The 27,716-nt window shown below is 41.2% G+C and overlaps 1 protein-coding gene across 1 annotated transcript in view; it reads left to right on the plus strand.

Moving 5' to 3' along the window:
• The window catches only part of LRP5 (LDL receptor related protein 5), a 121,088-nt gene that overhangs the window by 61,212 nt on the left and 32,160 nt on the right, over positions 1-27,716 (plus strand). The window contains exons 6-8 of the mRNA XM_079990671.1: positions 5,690-6,086; positions 6,547-6,718; positions 26,575-26,791. Of these exons, the coding sequence (XP_079846797.1) occupies positions 5,690-6,086; positions 6,547-6,718; positions 26,575-26,791 (786 nt within the window). The remainder of the gene's footprint in view (positions 1-5,689; positions 6,087-6,546; positions 6,719-26,574; positions 26,792-27,716) is intronic.

Raw genomic sequence — 27,716 nt, forward strand, 5'->3', positions numbered from 1 at the left:
GGTGATAGTCCAGAAAGTGTAAATTTGAAGAAGAAAAGTGTCCTGGTTGCACCCCCCCCCCACCCCAAATAAAATATTTCACAGCCAGCACTCTCTTTGCTGCCCGAACCACGTTGGAAGTTGCAGAGACACCACACAGTCCCTTTACGCAACAAGCCTTAATTACTCTGAATTTCATTTAGAATCTTGGTAAAACATATAAGATGTAGAAAACTCAATTTCCAATGTCACCGTGCAAATTGGTATTGTCTGGTAGTGGCCACTAAATGACTTTTTGGAACAGTGTGTCCTACCTCTGTTTGTCTCCTCTGAACCAGAGGTTATTATGTCATTAATTAAAACAACAACAACACATGCAAGCCAACCCTTCAGGTTCTTAGCATTTTGTAGGCTTTTAAACAACACCGGGGAAAACTTGGCTACCGTGTACTATCTGGTATTTGTAGCTCAGCATGTTGTTGGAAACTTCAGTTTGTGTACTCCAGCTGCTTTCCCTAGAGTTACCACCACAACAGCAGTTTGAGAGGGTTCTTGTGCTGTTTTAGTTTTTCTAGGGGAATGGTTGGTATTTCTGGTTAGGCACTGTTGCTTTGAATCCAGCACTGTAGGAACGTAAGTGCTGTACGGATTGCGTATCACTTCCTATGGAAGCAGTCGCAGCCTGGACTCCCAATTGCATTGGACTCCAGTTGGGCATCTTGATAAGGAATAGGGTACGTGTGAGCATGTGTGTGTGTTGGTGTCAACATATATGTGAAGTGACAGTTGTGAAGATGTAAAAAGGAGCCTGGAGGGTGTTTCCATAAATAAGAAATTGGCACGAGGTGGCTTCTTCGAAAATGTGTGGGACTATCTTCATTGTGGGAAGGAAGCTGGAGAAATTGTGTAGAGGTGGGATGTGCGTGTGTACATGCATGTTTCTCTGCATTGGAAAGGGCCATTAGGCTGTATGTGCATACTCACCCCTCTTTTTTCCTTCTTCCAATGATTGCAGATACCCTAAATATTAAGTCATTCAGTCATTCACTGCATTTATATCCCACTTTTTCCCAAGGAGCTGAGGGAACCATGCATACTTTTCTCCCTCCTCATTTAATCCCCACAACAACCCTGTGAGGTAGGGTAGGCTGAGATGCAATGACTGGCCCAAGGTGACACTATACTTCTGTTAATGAAGCCTAGAATAGCATTAGCTTTTTTTGCTGCTGCATCACACTGTTGACTCATGTTAAGCTTGTGGTCCACCAAGACCCCTAGATCCTTTTCACATGTACTGCTAGTAAGCCAGGTGTCCCCCAAACTATATTTGCGCATCTGGTTCTTTCTGCCTAAGTGCAGAACCTTACATTTGTCCCTATTGACATTCATTTTGTTAGCTTGTGCCCAGTTCTGCAACCTGTTAAGGTCATTTTGAATTCTGTTTCTCTCTTCTGTGGCATTAGCTACCCCTCCCAGTTTGGTGTCATCTGCAAATCTGCTGAGAATCCCCTCAATTCCTTCGTCCAAGTCATTTATAAATATGTTAAACAACAACGGGCCCAGGACAGAACCCTGCAGCACCCCACTTGTCACTTTTCCCCAGGATGATGAGGAACCATTAATGAGTACACTTTGGGTTCGGTCAGTCAACCAACTACAAATCCACCTAACAGTTATTTCATTCAACCCACATTTTACCAGCTTCCTCACAAAAAAATCATGGGGGACTTTGTCAAAAGCCTTACTGAAATCAAGATACACTATGTCCACAGGATTTCCCTGATCCCACCAAGTTTGTAATTCCATCAAAAAAAGAAATCAGATTGGTCTGGCATGACTTATTTCTGAGAAATCTATGCTGGGTCTTAGTAATCATAGCATCCTTTTCTAAATGCTAACAGACTGACTGTTGAATTATCTGTTCAAGGCCTTCCCTGGTGTCAATGTCAAGCTCACCAGTCAGTAGTTACCTCATCCAGAAGCTTTATAAAAAGGCATTGGGGGGGGGGAGTTAAATGGAAAAGGCCTGGCAGATGTGCCATGAGGTGGGCAGGTAGGGGCAGAATTCTTCTACTTGCAGCACCAGTACAAGGTGCTGTTAGGTAAAGGTAAAGGGACCCCTGACCATTCGGTCCAGTCATGGACGACTCTGGGGTTGCGGCGCTCACCTCGCTTTACTGGCCAAGGGAGCCAGTATACAGCTTCCGGGTCATGTGGCCAGCATGACTAAGCCGCTTCTGGTGAACCAAAGCAGCACACGGAAATGCCCTTTACCTTCCCACCGGAGCAGTACCTATTTATCTACTTGCACTTTAACGTGCTTTGGAAGTGGTAGGTTGGCAGGAGCAGGAGCAACAGGAACTCACCCCGTCGCAGGGATTTGAACCGCTGACCTTCTGATCGGCAAGCCCTAGGCTCTGTGGTTTAGGCCACAGCGCCACCCGCGTTGTGCTGTTACTTGCCTTTAATGCCCTAAACTGCTTGGGGGCCCAATTAACAGGTCTCCTCCATCTAACCCACAAAGTCAGTGCAGTAAAATATCATGGTAGATGGTATCAAATGCTGGCAGGAGGTAAAGGAAAGATGAGAAGGTTGCACACTCCATGTGTCTTTCTCTACAGAGGTCATCCATCCCGGCAACCAAGGTGGTTTTGGTGCCGTACCCAGGCTTGAATCCAAACCAAAATGGGACCAGATAATCAGTTTCATCCAAAGGGGCTTTGCAAAAGCTCTGAGCTGTTCCATTCCTGTCTGCACATTGATGTCTGTATATATTAACATGTGGTTTACCCTTTCTAGTTCTTCAGTTGAGCCAGTCTGGCAATGATGATTCTGTTTACTCTTATCCATTAAATTAAGCACCACCTGTCTGGTCCACTGTGAATGTAAACAGATATCCATACATTCTTGTATTTAGTTATTGCTTTTGAATAAATATTCCCTCCATACTATTTCTTGCAAGGGGTGTGTGTGTGTGTGTGTGTGTGTGTGTGTTTGTTTGCACGCTTCACAGATTCTTTGAAGCTTCAGCATGAGGCATGTCATTATATAACTTGTTTTATAGAGAGGCTATTTTTCAGTTTTCCATTAGGCCTTTCAGGGCAGTTTTGTTTCCCATTCTGAGGCCTTGATGTCTCTCTGTCATGGCAACAGTGGTGCCTGTTGTCAGTTTGGTTGAGCCACCTGGACTTTTCTCAAAGTTATGAGATTATACATAACTTTGCAGAGCTTAGGTGGCAATGCCACAGTCAGCTGCCATACCCTGCGGGGGGATATTTCAGGCGCTGCACACAGCCATGGCTCCCGCCAGCCCACAAGCTGTAAAAGGGACTTGGCAGCCTGCATCTGGTATGTGTGCTATAAATTACCCATCCCTGCATTGCATTATTCAGAGTGCTGTATACATTTCTTAGCCCAGTAATTAGGCCTATATCATTTGCTGTGTCTCCTTAGCTTAGAATCCATCAGGGGCTACTGAGGCAGGATACAAAAGCCCATGCGAGGAAGGAGATTCCAGTTTTGTGCTTCCCATTCCCTGCCACACAGGCCTTTCTACTTCCCCACCCTCCATTTCCTTGCCCTTGAACAGCCCACTTTTTTGGCTGTACGGTTACAGAAGCATGGATGATTATGAGGTGTGAGCCTGGAGAAAAGTGCTGCAACCTCCTAACTCGTTAGAGTTCGGAAAAAGGCATTCCTGAGCACTGTTGCAACCCAAAAATCCAGGTTCATCAGCAGATCCAGGAACATCCCAAGGCTGCAAGCCTGCAAAGACCTTGGTGTCTGAATCCTCCCTGCGACTGGCACCCCAGTTTTGTCCAAATCACAGAATAAAAAGCAGTTGAAAGATGTGGAATGTATTATAAATTCAAGTGTTGTTTTTGTAAAAGGTTTCTGTTTTCTTCAACTTACGTTCCACTAACTGTCTAGATAGTTCACATGTTTCTGCAGAGGAAAATAAAACTACAAAATAATTGTGTTGTAATATGTACAAAATCTTAACAGTACAAACAGGTGGGGATAATCCTACACACTTTCAGAAATTTTCATAGGCAAGATATGGGTCTGTACTAAGCATACAAAAACCTCCAAGACCTTATACCTGGAGGTCTCAGGGCAGTTCACATAAAAAGGTCATAGTATATAAAATAACAATAAAAGCAATAACCCAAAGAGCCATATTTCAAAAGGGCATGGGATGTTGATCAGGTCAACCAAAGGCCTGGTTAAAAAGGAACATTTTTGCCGGGCGCCTAAAGATGAATAATGAAGGCGCCAGGTGAGCCTCCCTGGGGAGAGCATTCCACAGACAGGGAGCCACTGCAGAGAAGGCCTGTTCTCATGTTGCCACCCTCTGGACCCTCTCTCTGAAGGATGAGGCTAGCACATGGATGCTAGCACATGGATGCCAGCTTCAGACAACTAGGAATAGAATGTCCTGGCCACATGGAGAAAGTAGTGGCTGTTTGTCCATTTCCTGCTTTCTTTGTGCTACTTGCTATCTAGCACTGTCTCTCTCCTTCCTGCCCCAGAGCCAAGGGCACAGGATATTGCAGAGAGGTATCCTCCAAATGGTGCCTTCCTCTGTGGCTTAGAGCAGCATCTGCCCAAGCGAGAAAACAGCTCACTTGGAGGGATTTCTATTTCCAGGCAGATAGATGGGTTATGTTTGATGGAAGGTAGAGGCAAGGATGGATTTAGAGCAGCACAACCGGTTCTACTGCACTGGGCCCAGGGGGCACCACAGGGCACCACAACTGTGACTTGGTAAATTGAGCAGAATAGAAGATAAGAGGGGAGGAATTTTGGCCTTGCACGAGGTGCTGCTGAAATTTGAAAGTCCAGTGTCCACCTTTGGTGGAGGAGACATAATGGTGGCAAGAGGTGCAGTGGAAACTAGACAAACAGGAGTAGATTATTTTCTGTATTACAAATGTTGAGCAAAATATTTTTAAAGTACCCAAAGGGTAATATTTTAACATTGAAAAAAGGAGGACAACCCAGTTATGTCTCAAATGTCATTTGATTCCATTGCAAAAGGAAAAACATACTGAATTTTCATATAAATGTTTTTTTTAAAAAAAGGTTCATAAGAGTAGGATATGATTTCATTTGCTAGCATATTTGTTACGGGAAAACGTCTAGACATCATATCCCACAAAACTTGTCAACTCAGCCAATAGCTGTTTCCTAGAGGCATAGTATTGTATGTAGCATCTATACGCAGCACACCTATCCAACAAATGACCTCAGCAGAAGTCTTAAAGTTCTCTTAGCACAAGGGGCATTTTGTATTTTGGGTTTATTACATTTGCTACAAGTATTTTCAACTATATAGAGAACTCTATTTTTAAAAATGCGAAGAGTGGCTTCATAAAGTTATGTTTGGGGGAATGTATTAGGAGTATCAGAATTTTCTGTTGCCCACATCAGAGAAGGAATCTCCCAAGTGTTGCTCCTTCATCACCACCTTCTTGCATTTTTCAGTGTTGTACTTTGGCTTTGCTTCCCTTTTACTAGTATAGGAATGGTGAAGATGAGTGTTGGGGTTCAGACACTACAGTCTCATCTCCGTACTTCAAATCAGTTGAGGAAATGAGCAGCCCAGGTTCACTATTATGCCAGTGCCAGAACAAAATTTGACCACACTTATCAGTCTTCGTTTTCCATATTGCTGGTTATTTACTGGTGATTCTCTTCCTTTTTCCAGGTGCTGAAGAAGTGCTTTTGCTTGCCAGAAGAACAGATTTACGAAGAATTTCCTTGGACATGCCAGATTTCACCGACATCATTTTGCAAATAGATAATATCAGGCATGCTATTGCGATAGACTATGATCCTGTGGAGGGTTATATATACTGGACTGATGATGATGTCAGAGCCATTCGTCGGGCTTTTCTCGATGGGTCAGGAGCCCAAACCCTTGTGACGACAGAAGTAAATCACCCTGATGGCATAGCTGTAGACTGGGTGGCTAGAAACTTGTACTGGACCGACACTGGTACCGATCGCATTGAAGTTACGCGGCTGAATGGGACATCGAGGAAGATCATTATATCGGAAAACCTAGATGAACCTAGAGCAATAGTGCTTAATCCTGTGATGGGGTGAGAGTTGCATATCTTTGGTCATTGATACAAAATGAAGAGATGGCTCTGCTTTTGTTTTCTAGGCTTGTGAAAGAAGGTATTTAAATGTTGTATATTCTGAGAGTGCAGGATATATTGTATTGGTGGTGCTAGTCTCTGCTGAATTCACTGCCATTCTTCCAATCTATACACTTCATTACTATCTATTTAGGATAGCCAAGCATCAAATCCTGTGTTGTAGTGAGAGCCTTCATGATTTCTTGAGTGGGATTTTGTATCTCCTCCTTTATTTAAAATGACAATTTATGAATCTTGTGAGCTCTGGGGATACACAGACTGCTAATTACAGATTCTACTACTAATTAAAGTTTCTCAGCAAATGTCACAACTTGAAATTGCAGTAGTATATTTTCATCAAATATTTGTGTGTAAGGAGGAGGCATGTGTAAAACAGCCTATTATTATTTGTTCCCAACAGTTATATGTATTGGACAGACTGGGGTGAAAATCCGAAGATTGAGTCTGCTTATTTAGATGGTTCTGAGAGGAAAGTTCTGGTGAATACATCATTAGGGTGGCCTAATGGTTTGGCATTGGATCTTGAAGAAAATAAACTTTACTGGGGAGATGCGAAGACTGACAAAATTGAGGTAAATTAGAAAAATTATATTTTTTCAAACAGCTTTGATAAGAACTAACTCTCTTGAGCTACTATGAGTATTACTCATATTGGCTCATCTTTGTTTTCTTGGAAATGATCTATTTTTACCACAAATGGTTTCTGAACTGGTTGAAATTCCAAGAGCTACAGAGTTCTATAAATGGGAGTTAAGGTGTGGATGCAATAAAGATCTGTGACTGTATCGTTGCAACTGAATTAATTTTAATAGACCCTGACCCAGGAATCAGAAGAGTAATTGGAACTAAACTGTTATTGTAAAACTTACTTAACTGAGTCTTTGGCTCATTCTTGAATGTGTTGAAACTTGGAGAAAAGTTTTTTAAGCAAATATTATTCTTTTTGAGACGTTTCAGCAGAGTTGTCTTGTTTTGTTCTGCACACGTAGTTTGTTTAGCTGTCCTCATACAGATGGGTGGAAGGGTTTTGTGTAGCTTCAAGACTTGCTAACTTTATGCAATAGTAGATGTAAATAAGTTCAGTAAAATATGTCTTCTGATACATAGCCGCCAAGCCAGCTGTAGGAATGCTTGAACATCTCTATATGGTGTTCAGAGGACTTTCCCCTCTGTCAAAACACCTAATACTAAATGCCTTTTAGGAGAGTGTAAAGGAAAAACAGATTAGGACATTAAGGGAATAACTTAACAGCAGGAAAAAGTGTGCTAATGTTTCTATTTACATGCTTATGAGGCAAGGTCTGATAGTTCCAAAATTCTGGTTTTTCACTCATGAGTTTTGGATTTATTTGTTTTGAGTTAGAGGTTTGAAGGTGAGAAACAGTTAGTCGCTCACATACTTTGCTCTACTAGTCTGCTTCCTAAATGAGGCACATCACTGTTTCTTTTTGTAAGTGGGTTTTTTGAGTTTAAAAGATGATGAGAGAATGAGATTTGAGCGCCTCATTGATATGAAGCTGCTTTAAACTGTGTCAGATCAGTGGTCTGTGTAGTCCAGAACTGTGTCTTCTGCATTGAAATGCATGTGACCTTCCACTGAGATATGCTTCTCCCCGAGGGGATTGGCCCCAATTTCTCAAATCTTTAGAAATTGCCCTAACCCAGCACAATGATGATAAAGCACCTACTTTTGGGTGCTGTGTAAATAAAGCATACTATTTATACTATTTATTCACTGGATATTGGAACTTGTAAAGAGGTGTCCTTGTTAATCTGTTTCTTATTCATAGGACTCCTCCTGGAATAGAGTAAAGAGATTATTGTAGTTTCTTATATTTGAATTTAAATGCTCCCAATATTTAGAGTACTACAGGGTACAGATTCCAATGAAGGACCTTCCACAAAAAAGCTCCTGGGCCTTCAGGTCGGGGGGGGGGGGGCTTATAATGTTTTTTTGGGGGGGAGGGGGAGAGTTACCCAGTTTAATCTATAGACAAGGATGCTCAGTTGGTAGTTTTGTTCATTCCGTTGCATATCATGATGCTTCTCCAACACTCTTTTTAAAATAAAACTCTTTTTACCTACCCAGTTCCTTGAGGTGGAAGGCCCACCCCCACCCCCACTCCTAAAGCAGCTAAACATTGCCTTGCACGTTAGGAGTGAGTGTGCTCCTTATTTATGTATGTTAAACCTTCACATGGCAAAAACAGCAGTTACTCTTTCTTGGCAGAGACCTTCCCATCTGCAGCATTCAGCTGTAAATACAAAGGACTCAGTCACTTCACAAGCAGTTTATATCCTGAAGAAACCATTTGGCAAGGCCTGTCAAACTTTGCGTGACAACAGCCTTTGGGGCTTTCACTGCAAATTTGGCACCCTGTGGTAGCATTGTTCCCAGCTTTTAAAACTTTTTGCTAAGTTAGTTTGGCAGCATGTGCAAAAGGGTAAGGAGTGGGGGGGGGGGAGTGAAGAAAGATGAGAAATACAGCAGATTTCACATAGTTTATGTGGAAATAATGTATCTTAGCTCTACAGAATCGGCTGCTGCAGAGTTAAGGAACATAAAAGAATTGAAAGCAAATTTAGGACTTCATTGGGAAAAAAGTTAACTTTCCTTGAATGAACAGTAGATTAATACGGATTACAAGGTTCCAGCAGAGAGTGAAGCAAAGAACCACTGGCATCCACGTGTGGAAGTTCCTAATTCTCTTTAAAAACCAATTTTGTGGTTTGGTATTATCTCTTCAGGATTTGCTTAATGACCCTGAGGCATAATTACATAATTACAAAAATCTGAACTATTTCCCTATTTTTAGACATGTTTCTAATTTAAATATTTTCGAAGCTATAGTTAGGGATGAAATGCAACACAGGGAATTATCAAATGTGGGGTTGTATCTCTCTCCACCGCCCCATTTATCATTTTAAAGGTTTTGCAGTTACTTTCTCCTGAAGGAGTCAGACTTTATGCCTAGACATTTTGAAGCATTGTGTTATGCTAAGAAGTCTCTCTGAAGCGTGACACCCGGGTCATTAGTGTCAGACCGCTGTTCTGTCCCCTCCATCTACCAACCCACCAAAGTCCACTTGGTAATTCTTATTAACCCAATTCATCCTGGCTTTGCTCTCTAGTCACAGATTGTAAATTGTGAAAATATTTCTGTAAACTAAGGATAGATAATGCCTAGCCTGTACTACTGTAATCAGAAAATGCTTTCAGGGTGTTGATCTGTCTAGAAAACAATCTCCTCCCCCCCCCCAAAGGATATTTCTACCGTATGATATGTGATGTGATATTTGAAATAATGACCTCAATCTAGGTCAGTGCAAGAAAAGCCCCCCCCCCCATAAAAGGTAGCAGAAACTTTCTTCTTGTTTACTGGTTGTTGTCTTTTCATCCCTAAATGAATGTAGATTAATCCAGAATTTTTGAATTCATCCTAGTATCTATTCATTAAAATGTAATTATATTCTTGTTTTATACCTAATGTGTTGTAGAAGTGCTAATGATAAAAAGACTGGTAAAGAAAGAAAGAAAGAAAGGAAAGACAATCAAAATCTGATTTAGAATATTAGTTGCAGGGCAAATTAGCACAGCTCTTATCCCTCCCCCTTTCAGTACCCAAATTTGCCTTGCCACAATGCAAAACACAGGGGACCACAGTATTAGCAAGAAGAGTGAATGTGAGTAGGGATTCCTTTGTCTTGAAATTCTAATGTGATCTTTTTCATTTGCCGAAACTTTTCTATTTTTGCTTTGGAAGAAATCACTTTAGTTCTCACAATACTATTCATAGTTAGTCAAGCTTTTTAAAAGTTAAAGAAAAGTTGCAGAGTTGTGCTTAAAATTAATTGTGCTTTCTTAATTCGATGCCAAAATGAACTTTTATTTCAAAAAATGGGACAGGGAGGAGGAAACCATTGGAAGCTCTGAATAGGAGGAATCTGACCTTTGACCACTGAGAAGGCTGTGTCAGAAGTAAAGCAACTGCCTTCCCACAGTTGAAGGAGAAATAGGCATTGATCACCATGAGCCCTACCGAGTTGACTGACCCCAAGGAAATAACTAAAGGGCCACTGTCGACTGCAACAGTATAACTACACACAAATCTGAAACTTGGATAACAACTAATAGTTTACTTCCGGTGGGTGAAAGAGAATGCTAACTTTCAACCACTTCCTATACAATTTGCCCATGCCTCATTCTTCTAAAAAAGAAACCCAAGGCATAGCCATTACAGTACTTGGCTCCCAACATCACTTTTGTGTGCAGAAGCTCTGACCATTTTATTTATTTCTGTACATTTTATTTTGTTTCCTTTTACTTTTACACCATCTTCTCCAGTCCAAAATAACTCCCTCAAGATTATTCACAACATAAACGTGCATGCGATGCTTGTCTCCAATGCTCTCCTTTCAGCTGTGGCTCCTATGTCATATCATGTGCTTCTCTGGAGAATCTCCTGATCCTCTAGATTTTGATCATAAGTACCATTGGCCTGGGCAACCAATAGCAACAAGCAGCAGCAAACATCTGCTGCCCTGCCCACCATTAAGACAATGGCTTGGATCCTAATGTGAGTTGTTAAGGAAGTTCACAGATTTCCTTTCTCTTGCTCTCCCCTGCACCCCATCCCACATTGCTCAGGAGTTGCCCTCACAACCCCAATAAGGCTTTTTTAATGGCCACAGGTGGCTGCAGTGGAAGCAAGGAGATGAAAAACTTTCCTTCTGTGATATTCATTAACTTTGGATCCAAGGCAATAGCATTTGAAGCAATAAGTAATGTCTGCCCTGCATGCAACTAGGGTTGTGGCAGCACAGCAGTGGTGATGCAGCTTTTAATCTTAGCAGAAGTAGAAATGAGAGTGGCTCAGGACCAGTCTGGAACAGACTCTAGCTGTCTTATCGGTTTATAGGTCAATTCATACCGTCCTAACATGAATCATACTCTTACCCCCCCCCCCAAAAAAAAGTGCTGCACTCTCACTACAGTGGGAATTAGTTCAAATGGTATCCAAAAGAATGTAATTTTGCATGCAGCCATATAATTACTTGTCATTCATTTCTGCCCTGTGATCAGTTGCAGGGAAACTTATGCATTGTACTGGTGTAAGATTCCTGTGATGCTTTTTCAACTTTATTTCCATTATAATTTATCAACACATACAGAACATGCCAAGCTATAACTGCTTTTCTTTTCAGAAGTTTGCAGGACAGAGTTGGCTTATACAAGAGTCTGTCTACCTCTCTCTCTCTCTCTCTCTCTCTCTCTCTCTCTCTCACACACACACACACACACACACAGCCCCCCCCCCCCATCTTGAGCTAAGGTGTCATGCTCTTTCCTACGGCCAAATATGTAATAGAAATTGAATGTCCACTTATTCCAAGTTGTACCTGGTTTTGAACTCTGTGTTCTATGAACCTATGGAGGGAGAAGCCTGCTGAACAACATCCTGAAAATAGTGTTAGCTGACCAGAATCCCTCTGCATTCCCCCTTAATAGAAATGCTCAGCCAGATTCCATCTATCTGGTATCTGCAGTGGTGGGAAGATTTTTTTAAAAAATGCATTTCTTCAGCTTTTTTATATAAGTGTTTAGTGCCTTGATGAGACAGCAGTCACTCAAAAAGGGAAGACTTTCCTCACCACTTTGACTCAAGTCATCCTGTGGGAAAGGAAGCTAACTTATTCTAAACTGTAGGTGACCCTTGCCTTTTTTTGTGAGCAATGAAGACATAATGGGGGCCCAGCGAAGGTTTAGCGGAACCCCCACAGCCATCTGCGCACTTCATTGGCAGAAGTGCCTTTCACTTGAACTTGCATTTGACAAGTGTGTTCTGTCTTTCTCATTCAGAAGGGTCCTTCAAAGACAGCTAATTGAAATGCTTGCACCCCTCTGTTCCTTTTCCTTGTGTCACCCCCCTCCCCCCCCCATTTGCTTAAATTGCAGGGCACTAGTATTCATGGTTAATGAGCAAAAAAAGCCCATGCAGTTCTAGAGCTACATTTCTTTTAAAAAGCAAAACTGTATAGGAAAGTTTCTGAGTTCTGCCCCCCCCCAACCCCCAACCCCTCATACCAGCCTCTGAGAATCTAGTTTAGTCTAATAAAGAAGCTGAACACACACACCCCCTTCCCAAGTTTCTGTTGCACACTTGTTAAAAATTCTTTTTGTCTTCCTAGCCCTGGACTTTATGAAATGAAACACAAATCAGGCCCCTGGAATAAAAGGTTGCATGTATGCCTTGTGGCATTTGGAATGAAACTATTCACTGCCTGAATGACTATAAATAGAAAGCCAGGAGCTGTCTATTTCTCAACTTGGGGCTCCCTGTAAAGGAGCACCCTTCCCAGTAAAAGGTGACTTTTGAAAGAAAACTTTGTTCTTTCCTTGTGGGAATTGAATTGCTCAGGAATTCTTCTTCGTGCACTTCTGGTTAGAAGGCATTAATCTCCAATTTATTTTTAACAACAGCATTCTCTGTGTAATAAATGTGTATTCTTGGACCTGTAGCCAGATATGCCATCTCATCTGTGGAGTTCCATGTAAAATTCTGAATACAGAACAAACAGTTCTCTTTGCATTTTGCTGCTGAAAGCTTTCTATTGGCTCTCTTCCAGCTGTCGGCTCCTTTTTATCTTGTATTCATTTTTTAGTAAGAAGGCTAAATTAGTGGTGCACAGGTTTTTTTTCCCAGGTTTTGAGAGACAGAACAAGAATCGTGATTGATTTTTATTATTATTATTATTATAAAAGATTTTATTCTCCCGATGGACTTCTGAAGTTGCCGACATAAGAACTCCAATAGCTTACTGTTGCAGTTCTTCAGGCAATTTGTTTGGTTGATTTGGCCGATATGAATGCTCAGAAATCCCCTGTGTTGTGCACTTATGCAAATGCAGTTTCAGAGTACTTTCTCCTCCCCTTTTAGGTTTTTCTAAAGAAACCAGGAGATGCCGGGAGGGGAGTTGCTCATTGACTGGTATAGTTCTACTGGCTTTGATGGGGCTACAAGCGTGAAAGTGGTGAAAGTGGTCAATAAATCATCCGCCTGAGCAGGCAATTTTAAAAACTGTCTTACACCACAATTGTTTGAGTTGTGAGAAGAGGAATTCACACCTAAGTTGGAAGCTTTCTGCAAAATTAACATATGAAATTTAAATCACCTCCCTGTTAAGTCATTTTGTTTTAGCTTCTAGGTATCTTTTCATTTCTTTCTGTGATTGTATATACAAATTTACCGAGGATAGATTTGCATCCTGGTCTTGGTTTTTAGTTGAGGCATTTCTTATTATGAAAGCTTACAGCATTAACCTATTGAAAACTACCTATTATATTTAAACTTCAGCCTTATTTTTGAATAAAAAGCAATAGGAAACAATTATTTGAGGCCTGTCTTAATTTTGTATACTGAATTAATCTAGAACTGGGAAATGGCCATACTTCAGCTTGCATGAGGAAATGACGTAAAATAGTTAAACTTAAAGATGATTGATTACTCATGTGGCTGAACCATAAGAAACCTCTAGGTGGCTTAAGTTGTTTTTAACACACACACCCCAGTTGAACATTGGCATAGGCAAACAATATAATGCCCCATGTCTTTCCACTTAATATTGGTTGCCTCTTGGCTTTTATGATTGCAGTCGTTCGTATGTCTGCATGCTGATTTCAGTGTAATGCTCCATATGTTTTGCTTGTCACCTTTTATTGTAAGACTTCCTTCACCTAAGGTGGCCCCCTGCTGCCCATTTGCATGGCAGCTCCTATAGGTAGCCCTGCTGCCTTTTCCCTTTCTAACTTTCCCTTGGGAGCCTGTTGAGAACTATTGAAGACGTTGAATCCATTGTCAGTTTTCATCTTGCTTTGTCTCTGCGGACTTTGTTCATCATTTAACACAATTTTACAAGGTTTTTTTTTGAAAATGTCGTCTATCATCCATTCATACATGTAAATTTACCATTCAGTTGTTCATTCTGTTTACAGTGGCTAGATTCCCCCCTCCCCCCGTAATGCCCATTTGCCTTTTTAAATCTCTTCTGGAGATGTTTAATTTCCTTATAATACAACATCATAACATGGTTGCTTAAATGTTGATTGAGGTCCTATGTATAACTAGAAAATTTTCTATTGCTGAAATTTCTGAACTTTTAAAGTATGCTACCATTGATTGGTTGTTATCTAATGCTAGCTTCTGCAAAAATATATATTAAATGTATAAAACTGGTTTAAGCATGTTTAGGTACTGACAAATAGTTTCAGCATGTTAGAGGATTATACAGCTGTGATGCTGCTTGGATTTTGAACTGACCTTGTAGTTGTTGACTGGACTTGTTTCCTAATTGCATCAAATTGTAATATTTTAGAGGATGACGGACTATGTGTTTAGCTGCAATGATACACACATCCTTGTGTAGCCTTGAAAATCAATGGGATTTAATCGGACTAAATGCATGCAAGATTACAGCCAGTGTCATGACTGCTACTGTTAGAATAGTTCCCATTACCAGGTCCTCTAGTAATTGTCTGTCACTTGGTGAAAACCAAAGATGGAGATTTACAAAGGAAGTCTAGCTGCACAAGAACTGGCATGCAAATTTTCTTACCCCAATTCCGCCTAAGTACTCATTATTTCATTTCAGCACTAATCACTATCTTTGGATCTAATTCTCACTGCTTTGTTCACTTGTTCAGCCTTCCAGTATATTGCTGTTTAGGACTATGACTTGCATTTTGAAGTTCAAGTATTTAATTGCTATTGTGAAATCATTATGAAAGATTTCCTTGTGCTAACATCCAAATTTCCATGCTGAATTCTTAACACTCATAAATATATTAGTGAAATGCTGTAAGATAAAAGTATATTGCGTGTGTTTTAATCTCTTCCAAAAGTGTTGTAGCCCCTACGCTATTGACACCACTTTAAAACAAAATGATGTCACCTACTATGGCCAACTAAAGACTCCTCTTTAAAAAAAAATCCTGCTATTGCTCAATATATTCTCCTTTCAGTGTGAGACTTTTTCAGCTAGCTACTGTAAATGTGAACATGCATCAGACTTCTCTCTTCCTGTGGCTGTTATCTAGGATAAGATTTATCTCTAGCTTTACTTACTGCTGCTATAGTAAGATGTGGGCTAGGAAGAAGGCTGGAGAAATGGATTTGACCAAAGCTTAACTGCCAGTGGTCTTCCACTGTAGCAATAACAAGGCCAGATATTATGAATCTTGTTAAAACATAACACAGACTACGGATGTCCAGGTCTCCCAACAGTCATTTGGGTCAGCTTTCCTGTGGTGTTTCATTTCTCACCCTTCAACATATATTTCTTATAATTGCATTTAAACTTGATAAGCTAGGGGTGGCCCAAATTACTCCGATCAAAATGAATGTAGAAAGTGAAACAACCAAAAGCTTAACTGGGGTCCACTGTCCATAGCAACTTCTGAAAATAGGGTGTGTAAAACCTTAGAATTTACGTGTGCCACAAAGTACATGTTTATGTGGTCAGTACTACTTCAAGAGCCCTGGAGTAGGTCCTCCTCTATTTTTGTAACATAAAAACAAAACTGTCGCTGACTGCACAGCAAAAAACCCATGACAAGAAACTTCAGGGGTCTGTTGGATCACAGGGGTATTTTTTCTGCTCCATCTTGGACTCCAAAAAAAGAGAGAGCTGAACAAACTTTTAAAGCAGTTGGAAATGGAAGCTGGGGGGGTATGGGGTGAGCGTAGAGGCGCTGCAAAATTTGGTTGGAGGCTGCATGTAGCAGCCTTTGAGGAGGAGGAGGAAGCAGACTTTGCAGAAAACAAGCAATATAGAACTACTTTTTGTAGGTGCATCTTGAGTTCACAATCTTTCAGTCACATTTCCTTGTTTTCATCACTGTGTTGGGATCTTAAGATACCAATAATTGTTTTGTGGGTGTGAGGGGGGTTAAGCAAAGGCACAATCGTCTCCTGCAGCTTATCTCATGGGTGGGATGGAAGCTGGGTCCTGTTACTCCTGCATCATGTCATGCATTTTAATTATTAACTTTATAATAAGGGAGGGGTCTCACAAATGAATGTTCCAAGTATATAAAATCAAAAGCTTTTGCTAAAACATTAATAACAACAACAAATAGCCATAGTAACAAGGAACACATGACCGGAGACAGCTTTTCTGCCCTTGCTGTTATATGCAAACCTAGTAACCCTTCATGCACATCTATATCTTATTATAAAAGCATCAGGTAGCTGATGGTGGGAAAAACCTCTGCCTGAGACCCTGGAAAGCTACTGTCAGCCAGAGTAGACTGCGCTGGGCAAGAACATCAAATAGCCTGGCCTGGCTAAGGCAGCTTTCCCCCTCTTTGGGCCTCATGCTGAATGGAGGCAAGCAGCTTGCCACTTACTCCCCTTTCAGCCTAGCTGCCAGGCGCCAGATGTGTGCATGTCCCTGTGTGCTGCTCTCCGCTGCCAGCATTTTGCTAGCAGCAGGAGGGCATGTGCACATGTGGCATCATCCTCTTTGCTTGCTTGCTCCAAACCAAACGGGATTGGCTGGTGGTGGTAGCAAGAAGTTCCTCTTCTCCATTTCTGCTTGGCTTTATGCCCAGCTGTTAAAAGTTCAGGAGCCTTTTCCTTATTTCTGTCTGTTCACCCAAGCGGCGGCTGCTGGTAAATAACACTGCTCAGTATGGTGTTGCCTCTGCCTTTGCCATCTATTACCTTAATCCTTTAAGAGACACATTTCCCCCCAGGCTTTTGTTAAAGCTAAGCCCTGTCTTCTGTATGTTATAATTAATTATTTGTATTGATGTTCTGTATATTGATGTAACCTTTGTGTTTTTAATTTTGCTGCATTTAGAGGTAAATAAATGGATGGTGATAACAACAACAACAACAACAACAATAATTATAATATTTTCCTTAATATCTGAGGGCTGTCCTTTGTACGTAGGAAACCCCTCCTAGGCTCTCCTTTCCCATTATTCCTGCCTGGCATGTTTGCATGTAGTTACCATGTTTGAAAATAGCAAGGATGACAGAGACCTTTGCTTCAAGATGATAAAGGGTCTGGAAATCAAGCCTTATGAGGAACACTGGAGGGAGTTGGGTGTGTTTAGCCTCAGAAAGAGGAGATTAAGAGGAGATATGATAGCTGTCTTCAAATATCTAAAGGGCTGTCACATGGAAGATGGAGCATGTTTGTTTTCAAGGCCCAAACCAATGGATTCAAGTTACAAGAAAGTAGATTCCAACTAAACAGGAAGAATTTCTGGTGGTAAGAGCTGTTCCACAGTGGAACGCACTCCCTCAGGAGGTGGTAGACTCTCCTTTATTGGGCGTTGTTAAGCAGAGGTTGGATGGCTATCTATCTGTCTTGGATGCTTTAGTTGAGATTTGTGCATGGCCGGGGGTTGGACTAGATGACTCCCAGGGTTCCTTCCAACTCTATGATTCTTCCGTGTCCTCTTCCATGCTCAGTGGATGTACATTTCAGGGGTTAGGGATATAGGTGTGCATGTATTAGCTGTATGACTTTTGCATGCTGTCAGTCTGTCATATATTTAGACCGACTGTTGCCTGCCCTGAAGGTATACTGGAACAGGATTGAGCAATTCTGTGAATATAAAGAACAGAAGACTTATGTAGAATTCAATAATAACTAGAATCAGAATTAAGGGACACTTCTTTTATTCAGGATTAACTTGGTCTAGTTAACTCCCAAAGAAACTCCCAAATGACATTTATTTCATAGAATTATGGAATTGTAGAGTTGAAAGGGACCCCAACGGCCATCTAGCCCAAACCCTGCAATTATTTATTTATTTGTATCATTATTTAATTATATTTGTTGGTTGCTTTCCTCACAAAAGTGACCCAAAGCAACTTAAATTTAATTAAAAGACATGCAACCAATAAAAGCCTAAAACACATACTTAGAGAAATTCTCTTCAGGGGTATTCCTCAACAGTTACTTCATTCCCATACTCAATGAAACCGCTGCCTAATTTATTAACTTAATCCCCTATAGATCACTTAGGCATTTGTATCCACATTTGTTATTCCTGTATTGAGTGTTTTAATGTAACTCATAGGTGGACAGTACAAGCCACACAGATTTCTACTTTTTGTATATAAAACAAACATTGCAATTGTATGGAGACTTCCAGTTGATACAAAACACAAGTACGTACGTTTCTACTATCATAATCAACATTAATTTTTAGAATCTGTTTTAGGGTTTTCTTTGAGAAATCTAATTGACCCCACCTCCTGCTTTGTTGTTTTATGGCAGGCATCCCCAAACTTGGCCCTCCGGATGTTTTGGGACTACAACTCCCATCATCCCTAGCTAATAGGACCAGTGGTCAGGGATGATTGGAATTGTAGTCCCAAAACATCTGGGGGGCCAAGTTTGGGGATGCCTGTTTTAGGGTATGCTCATACATTATTGTTTTTTAAACCATCCAGCAGCAGCAACAACTGCCTTTTCTGCTGTTGCTTGACTTCTCCCAGCTATTAACCCTGCAGGTTACAGGCCCCATTGTAAAAAGCAGCTGCACCTGGAAACCGATTGGAAATGGGTTGGGTAGGTATGGCCAAGAGTAACTATTACTACCACTACAATTTCTTACTCACCCTTCGCTATAAGGTTCCACAGCGCATTATGGCAATGAAAAAATACAATATTAAAGGTAAAGGTACTCCTGCCCATTTGGGCCAGTCTTGCCAGACTCTAGAGTTGTGCGCTCATCTCACTCTATAAGCCGGGAGCCAGCGCTGTCCGCAGACACTTCTGGGTCACGTGGCCAGCGTGACAAGCTGCATCTGGCGAGCCAGCGCAGCACACGGAACGCCGTTTACCTTCCTGCTGGTAAGCGGTCCCTATTTATCTACTTGCACCCGGAGGTGCTTTCGAACTGCTAGGTTGGCAGGCGCTGGGACCAAACGACGGGAGCTCACCCCGCCGCGGGGATTCGAACCGCCGACCATGCGATCGGCAAGTCCTAGGCGCTGAGGTTTTACCCACAGCGCCACCCGCGTCCCACAATATTAAAACACGTTTAAAACAAATTACAGCCACACTAATAGGATGGGTCCTGAAATACCTGTCAGGTATCAAAAGGAAAGAGGAGTGTTTTCAGCATGCAAAACACTTGTATAGAATTCAAATAATAACTGGAATTTGAATTCAGGGACGTTTCTTTTATTGAGGATTAACTTGGTCCAGTTCGTGCGGTGGCAGCACCAGTAGTAGCATCTCTTAGCAGCAGCAGTAGCAGTATATTTGGCCAGTCAGTTCCATATAATTTCTCTCTATAGCTCAGAGCTAGAGCCCCTGATGAGCATGTGGGAAGGTCCAGGTTCGGTCCCTGTTATCTCCTGGTGGTGCCGGGAGAGATTTCTGCCTGAAACCCTGGAGGGTTGATGATGCTGAGCCAAGCAGGCGAATGGTCTGACACCGTATAAGGTGGCTTCGTATAATTATCTGAATGTTTCTCATCACAGTTATGATTCACAACAGAGGGCTTTATTTGTACTATTTAAAAGTTATTTCTGATGTGTGTACCTTTGTCTGATTAACTAGTTACAAATAAGTCTTGGACACAGAATCATCTGCATTATTATTATTATTATTATTATTATTATTATTATTATTTCATTCACTTTCTATAACAAACAAAAACAATTACCCCCCACTCCAGTTTAAAAGGCCATAGCTTGTCTAATTCACCAAAGGCCTGGGAGAAGAGGAATGTTTTTGCCTGGTATGTAAAGATATGTAAGAAAGATGCCAGACGAGCCTCCCTGGGGAGAGCATTCCACTAGCAGGGAGCCACCAGAGAAAAGGCCCGTTCTTGTGTTGCCACCCTCTGGATTTCTCGTGGAGGGGGCACACAAAGAAGGGCCTCAGGTGATCATCGCAGGGCCTGGGTTGGTTCAGTCCTTGAGGTACGCTTTCCTAACTACAGAATAGATAGAGGATGACTGGCTTGCTTGGGTAGATGAGTTGGAATGAGATTGAGGGAAGACTAAGGCTTGAATGATTAAGCTGCATGAGCATTTAATTTTATTTTTCATTATAATGGATCATTGCATTGCTTTGGAAATACCTTTAAAGCAATGGGTTAAATTTTACAACTGGCAAGTGTACTTTTGGTTGCGGAAGACATTCCTGCTGTAGGAAGACATTCCTGCTGTGGAAGACATTCCTTCACTGCCCATAAGTTGTTCCTAAGGCCCAAGGGATCCTCCAAAACAATATTTGAACTGGTGACTTGCCCCCTCGTGTAAGCAGATGTATATTTTCTTTCTTGGAAAGTGCACCATTAGAGCCAAGCTCATTTTAAAAAAACTAAATTAAATCTTCTCTTGAATGGATACACAAACATATGTGTATATCTACAGGTGTGATCTTACAATATTCATTACATAGGTTAAAACACAAATGGATGCTTCCATATTTATGAGCTGTAGGCCTCGAGTTTAAATGAGGCCATTACTTAATATCTCTCCAAATTTTTGGCAAACAGAATTGTACATGTGTAGCTATCGGCAATGAAAGTCCCTGATGCGTATTAATTCAAGGTGGGGAGAGTAACATGCATTGATCTTTAATTAGTCAACAGAGCACAGTTTGCAGAATCTTGTTAGGTATTAATAGACGCTTGCGTTGCCTGGGGGTAGGGGGAAAGAATGGGATGCGTAATTGAGCCTATCTCTAATCATTCCGTATGTCATGAAATTCCAGCCAGACACAATCAGTGTGCCTTGCTTTGGTTTTGTCAGTGGGAGCCTTAGAGAGTGTTTGTGTGCAAAATCCGCTTTTAACTTGCTATGCTCCTGTTTTGTAATGCAGGGGAAACACTACTTAGGGACAGGTATTTGCTTTCTAAAAACGATATCATCCTTATTGATGAGACAGTGAAGGAAGGCAACTACCAGAGAAGGGTGTTGGTATACATCTGTTATGTTACAGTTGTCTCGGACATGACATAACAGCTACTAATCCATGCTACCCATTGTCTTGCCTGATGCTTGGCTTTGGGAGTTTATGAAAACAGAAAGCCATGTGTGTTTGGTAGACTTCCATATTTCACGGTGAATTTACACTCTGGGTTCCCTGCCCTCCAGAATGAGTAAAAGAAATTGGTATAGGTTGGACACCCGTAAAAGCTATTTGAAGAGCAAAGAAAGATATACAATGAATTATTGGTGTAATAGAAGATCTGAAATTATAGAGTTTAATTGAACCATGTCTGAATTGAGGCTATGATCCAGTTCAGGTAAAACAAAAAACTTCTTAGTTTCATGGTTTAAATAGTGTAAATATTTGAGTGTCTTTGAACATGCACATAAAGAATTATATATGCATTAGGTAAGGAATGTCTTTCAAAACTACTACTATTGGGAAAATAGAGGCTATTGTCCCCCTTTTTTGAAGAAAAAAGCACACACCTACTTTAGTCGGGATTGCTCTCCCAGTGTTCATAAGCATGACACTGCACGCCTTCTAAAAATGGAAAGGATGCAAGAGTATGTTGCATCCCCCCCGAAAAAGCCCAAAGCTCACTCTTGATTTAACCTGAAGTAGAATCACAGGGGTGATGTGATGTCTCAACATGCCCTTGGTTTGTATTGAAAAGCTATATTTTGAATGCAACGTGTCACAACTTCAGTCAAAGAGCTCATTGTAGCATAGAAGCTTCCATTATCTTTCCCTTTTACTGGGCAGCTGCTCTCTTTTTTCTAATCACATTTGGCTTTATTAAAATGTTTTGCATGGCTTTAGCCTGGATCAGACTAATGACACCTAGGAGGGAGCAAAAGGAATCCTGAGAAGCAGAAAGGCTGACCTGCATCAAACCCAAAGGTGCATGTGAAAATGATGACCCATTAATAGTGTAGACTAGGACATGACTTTTGAAATTAACAGGTAGAAGATATCCAAAATGTTGCCTATTGTCCATAATTTTATTTGTCTTTAGTTGCTAGCTAGCCTGAGGCAAACATATTTATTGGTCCTTTATTGGAATAGATATTGAATCATTTTGTTTATATTTTTGCAAAATTACTTTGCAGCCTGCCATATTGGACCTCAGCCCAGAGAAATACCTGGTTGGTGGATGTTGTTTCTCTCTCTTCCCTCCCCCACCCCATTTATTTCATTCATCTTTTCCTCAAACTTTCTCCTTAGAGGAACATTGGGGCTCTTTGAATAAGCAAATTGATATGCTGTTAAATGAATTTGGTAACTTTCACCAAATTATAAAGGAGAAAAAGCAGCATATATGAATCATTGTTAGTCATATGAAACTTTTCTTGCCTTTTTTTTTTTTACCTGAGTTGCACTATAATTTATGGGTGCTGACCCATACTTGTGAACGCAGTGGTTTAACAGAACTGGGATTTATGGTCATTGCAGGTCTAGGCAAACAACTCAAGTTTCCGATTGTGTCACAAGAACATATAGGTAATCTGCAGTGCTAACAAGTAGGAGAGCAGATGTAGCATCTTTAGAGGCAGAAATTCTGCATGTGTCTGGATAGACATGGTGCACAATGCACTTAAATTATATTATTTCTTTGGAGTTATATTCTTTTCTGAGTGTAAATTGGAATCTCAGCCAACAATAAAATAGAACAAGACTAAGCAATGAAGGAATGGAATGTATTTCAGCCTTGGTGCGAAGTCAGAATCCCATTCGTTTGTAAAATAAAACGTGTGAATAAGCTGTGGACATTGGATTCATTATAACTTTCCAGGATTGTTCCTTTCTATTCAGCAGCTCTCCCCCTTTCGATTTTTGCTGCTAAGTCCATTGAGCCTTTAGAGGGAATAATTGTCTTTAGGTGATCGTTCATGGGTTGCGCTTTTAAAAAAAAAAACTGTTTGCTAGACAAAAAGATAATGCATAACTGTTGTGTAGCCAATCCTAAGACTACATCATGCTTGCAAGCGTGACCCTTGGGTGATGCAGAGAAAAGCTAAGCCACACATCACTGAACATGCTGTAGATATTAAAATAGTTTGACAGAGGGAAAACCTCTATTATAAATTGGGGTTTGATTTGGAAAAGTCTGCGGTGTTGGATCTCATTTGGAATATCTGAGAAGCCAGTCCTAAAAGAATTGCAGCTTAGTTTAAGGGTGTGTTTAAGTTGCGGCAGACTAAGTGCGCCTCACTTGTCAAAAATTTTAGTGAAGCTTTCTGTGTTGTTAAAGGTTTCCCTTCAACTAATTATCTCATGCAAAAGGAAGTGTGCATAGTAGATATTTGTTATGGTTATGTTTGCGGCTTATTAGCATAATTACACAGAAACGGGGATTGAAGTTTCTTGTTTTATAACAATGTTGTGGTTCACAGTTGCCATCACAGCTGGTGAATTATCTGTTCACAATGCATTCCATATGTGCTGGAGACCACATTGAGTAGGAATTTACAGGGCACAAGAGAGGAGTGTAAATAGTGGGGGTAGATATGCTACTCTCTCCCCCCCCCTCCCCTCCATCCTGAGAATCCATGTATGAAAGGCTTGGTAGAACAATGGGGGGTCATACTTTGTGTTTGAACTTCAAATGAACATTCAAATGCTATTTAATTTTGGCCAAGGGGCCTGATCATTGGCAGGAGCAGTTGGCTGAACTGCAGATAAATATCAAACTTTATTATAGAGTGCCTATAGGGTATGAATGTGTCCATAAGAACTCTGCTTCTGATACTTCCTAGATAGTGCAGCAGGGAGGTTGTAAGGAGAGAGTTACCGCTGGGTCTGATAGTAGCATGGACTTGTTCAGGTTCACAGCCCACTTGTGGAGACTGTGCTGTGGCATTTCATAAGCACCTGGTTTATGTGGCGTTTGAAAACCTGACAGTTTTGCAGATTTACATTCCCCAAAAGATACTCCAGACTAGCTGTCTACAGCAGGGGTTCTGCATTATTTAATCCACAGATATAATTGGAGGATGAAAAATATAACACTCCACCTCATTTGGTAGGACCAGCCTTCCTCAGCCTAGTGCCCTCCAGGTGTTTGAGAGCACAGCTCTTATTTGCTTTAGCCAGCAAGAACGAAGGGAGTCTAAAGTATCTGAAGGGCACCAGATTGGGGAAGGCTGCTATAAATCAGTGTGATCTTGCAACAAAAGATTGTGCCACTGCAATTGATGGAACTTGTTTGAGTAAATTTGGTAAGGTTTGCAAGATTCTATTTTAAGGGAAACTTAAAAATCCAAAGTGTTTTAAAACAGTAGATTGCACTTTCGGAAAGAGTTGTAATTCAAGTCTGAACTAACTACTTGATTTCAAGGCAATTTTTGCAATGTGGATTACATTAGGATCATATGCTCTAACACAGTAAGCGTAAAAACAGTAGGTTTGGGATGTAAATTAACACCACCATTCAAAATAAGATTTTATCCACATGTCACAGAAAGAGATTTGATAATGCGGCTAGAAAAAAGCAAAACCTGCAAATGCTAGTTATATAAATCAAATTCAGTTTTATTCCAGGCAGGATCTGAAGCAGATAAAAGCCTTGTTCACACACAACGCTAAGCCAGATTATGGCTTAAAAATCTTAAAGTAAAAGAGTAAATGTGCTGCTGGATAGTTAGAAAAGCGTCAACAATTTGCTCCCTCTCTGCTCTTGCTGCAATGCTAAACCATGGTTTGGCTTATTGTTGCTTGTGAACCAGAACTCATGGTTTGCCTCACACAAATCATGAGCTGTAACCAAAGTTTGTTCTTGGCCTATTGCTTGTAGGTGACAAACCATGAGCCCAGGTTTTCACATAATGCTAAGCCAAACCATGGTTTGGATCCTGGTAGCAAGGCAGGATGCTGGGGGTGGGGTGGGTGGGAGAGAGCAAGCACTGTTAATTATCTAACTGCACCAGCATGCTCGCTCATTAATGCCTTATGTTACATACAGACGAGGCCACAGAAATATCTTTGGCTGCCCCAGTCAGTGACAGGTGGTTTACAATATGAAAGCACAATAATACAATACATACTAACAAACTATAGCTCCTCCCCTCACTTGTCATCACTAGCTGTAAATTGCTGGATATAAACTGTTATTATGCAGGGATTTTGTTTAGGCATAGATGTACATAGTGATTGATTTTGAAACATGAGGCATAATGCTTCAATAGTAAACATGAACCAAAGAATGCTAAGATTCAAGAGGAGTTTTGTATACCTTAAGAACTTCCAGGTAATTGCTCCAAAGTGTGGCCTGAAGGCACATGGGACTGCCGCCTTGCTGAAGGCGAGCAGGTCAGTGCCTGGAAGGGGAACCACCTAGAAACCACATGGATATCGCCTTAGATTGCATTATTGAAGAAATGTGGAAAATGTAAGAAAACTAATACAGTGGTACCTCAGGTTAACTACTTAATTCGTTTCGGAGGTCCGTTCTTAACCTGAAACTGTTCTTAACCTGAAGCACCACTTTAGCTAATAGGGCCTCCTGTTGCTGCCGCGCCGCCGGAGCACGATTTCTGTTCTCATCCTGAAGCAAAGTTCTTAACCCGAGGTACTATTTCTGGGTTAGCGGAGTCTGTAACCTGAAGCGTCTGTAACTTGAAGCGTATGTAACCCGAGGTACCACTGTAAATAAAAGACCTGGTTTAGGGTTGACACTAAATCATGGTTTGTTTAGCTTGACTGTGGTTCATCAGAACCTGACTCACTAGGCTCACTAACTGGAGGATCATAAATGATGGTTTGAAGCTGGCTTGTCAATCTCTGCTTATACTGTTGTTTTTCGTTATATCAAAATCTGATACCCTTAAAAAACAACAACTCCTAGTTGAGTTTCATCACTGCCCACCTGTCTACAGAGACACAATGTAAAAGCAGTTCAAAAACAAAACTGCTCATGCGGCTAAAAGGCTGCCTTGTGACTTCTCATATGTTTCTGCCCCTTGTCACTCTGCCTGGCAACGGGCTCCTTTCCATGCTCACCCCTTCACTGACAAGGTCTTCCTCTCCAGCCCAGCTGCCTAGAGCTACAGCAGCGTTGCAAGAGGGAAACTGTCAAAGAGACAATGTACTGTTTTACCCATTATCTCACAAGGGTTGTGTTAAAAGCTCTGCCAACAGTTATACAGATGCAGTCGCAGAGTTTGACCTAAAGGCCTCCGTCAGCCATTCTCACTTGCTTCTGCTGACACCTGTTTGTTCTGCTGCTTGCTCACCAGTTAGTTTTTGCAATGAAAACTACATGCTTTGGGAAAACAGAAAGGCAGTTCCCTTCTTGACCTATTTGTATGGCTCCAAGAGGAATTCAACTGACTGCCACTAAAAGCACAAAAGCTGGACTAGATAGACCTTGGTCTGATCCCACAAGGCAATTCTTATTAAGGAGTGATCAAACAATTATTGTAATTGGACTGTTTTATATATTCTCATGCTTTTGCAGGTAATAAACATGGATGGAACCATGAGGAAAACTCTCATAGAAGATAAACTTCCACATATATTTGGATTTACTTTGCTGGGTGACTACATCTACTGGACAGACTGGCAGAGGCGGAGCATTGAAAGAGTTCACAAAATAAGGGCAAGTAGGGACATAATCATCGATCAGTTGCCAGACCTGATGGGCCTTAAAGCGGCAAGTGTCACTAAAGCTGTTGGTAAGTGAAGACAATGTACAGTTGATTTGTGCTGGGTTCCATAATAATCACTTTTGCAGTAAAAGCAATAGCCAATTTCTTGTACTGGCAGAATAAGCCACTATTTAAAGAATACTTAATGTGTTAAGTAGGAAGACAAACTTGCATTGGTCAAATCCTGTGAGTTCCTTGTTTAACAGACAAGGGGATCTTGGGGAAGTCTCCTCTTTGTCCCAAGAGCTGTCAGATTTATGCGAATCCTGCCTAACCCATCCCCTGCAGTGAGTTTGGGGGTGAAGTGTGGGAGTGAATACACTTCTGGTCCCCATAAATTTTGAGCCCATTCCAGAGGCTTTCACTTAGCTGATGGGAAGCAAGTGGCAGGTATGTTCATCACCCAAATAGGTTTCCTTGGCTGCCCAATAGCTTTCACTTGTGTGCTATTTCCAAGCTGCCAGGGATTTTCTTGGTGGCAAAGGGGGAAATGCATGCATATACCACTGGACTATGGCAGATTGAGGGCCTGGGAAGAGAGAACTGCTGATTAATTTTTGCTCCCTATGTAATTTTTTGTGGCTGATATTGGGAATTTCGAGCATTGAAAGGCTCCCTTCAACCCTGCTCAACTCCACTTTTCAAACCTTATTGTCCATCCTCTCTACTAGCAAGTTATGCATAGATGATTGTGAAGGGAAGGAAGCTTCCTGCCCAGTCCACGACCAAAAAGATTGTGTGGGCTGATCTTGGGGAAGTTCAATAAATCCCCCCACACTTTTCCATGTTTATATTTATGATGCAAAATGAGTAATTTGTCGTGCATCATTGCAAATGAGAAACAAGTGTGCTTTTTAGAGATGCACTGGATAGGCCACAAAGCATACCCACTTGTAATACCTTCCCATTTTAGGCTTAGTGGCAAAAGGCACACATCATTAGCAGCAGATTC

This window comes from Podarcis cretensis (assembly GCF_951804945.1).
Source record: "Podarcis cretensis genome assembly, chromosome: 1".
NCBI classification, from domain to species: domain Eukaryota; kingdom Metazoa; phylum Chordata; class Lepidosauria; order Squamata; family Lacertidae; genus Podarcis; species Podarcis cretensis.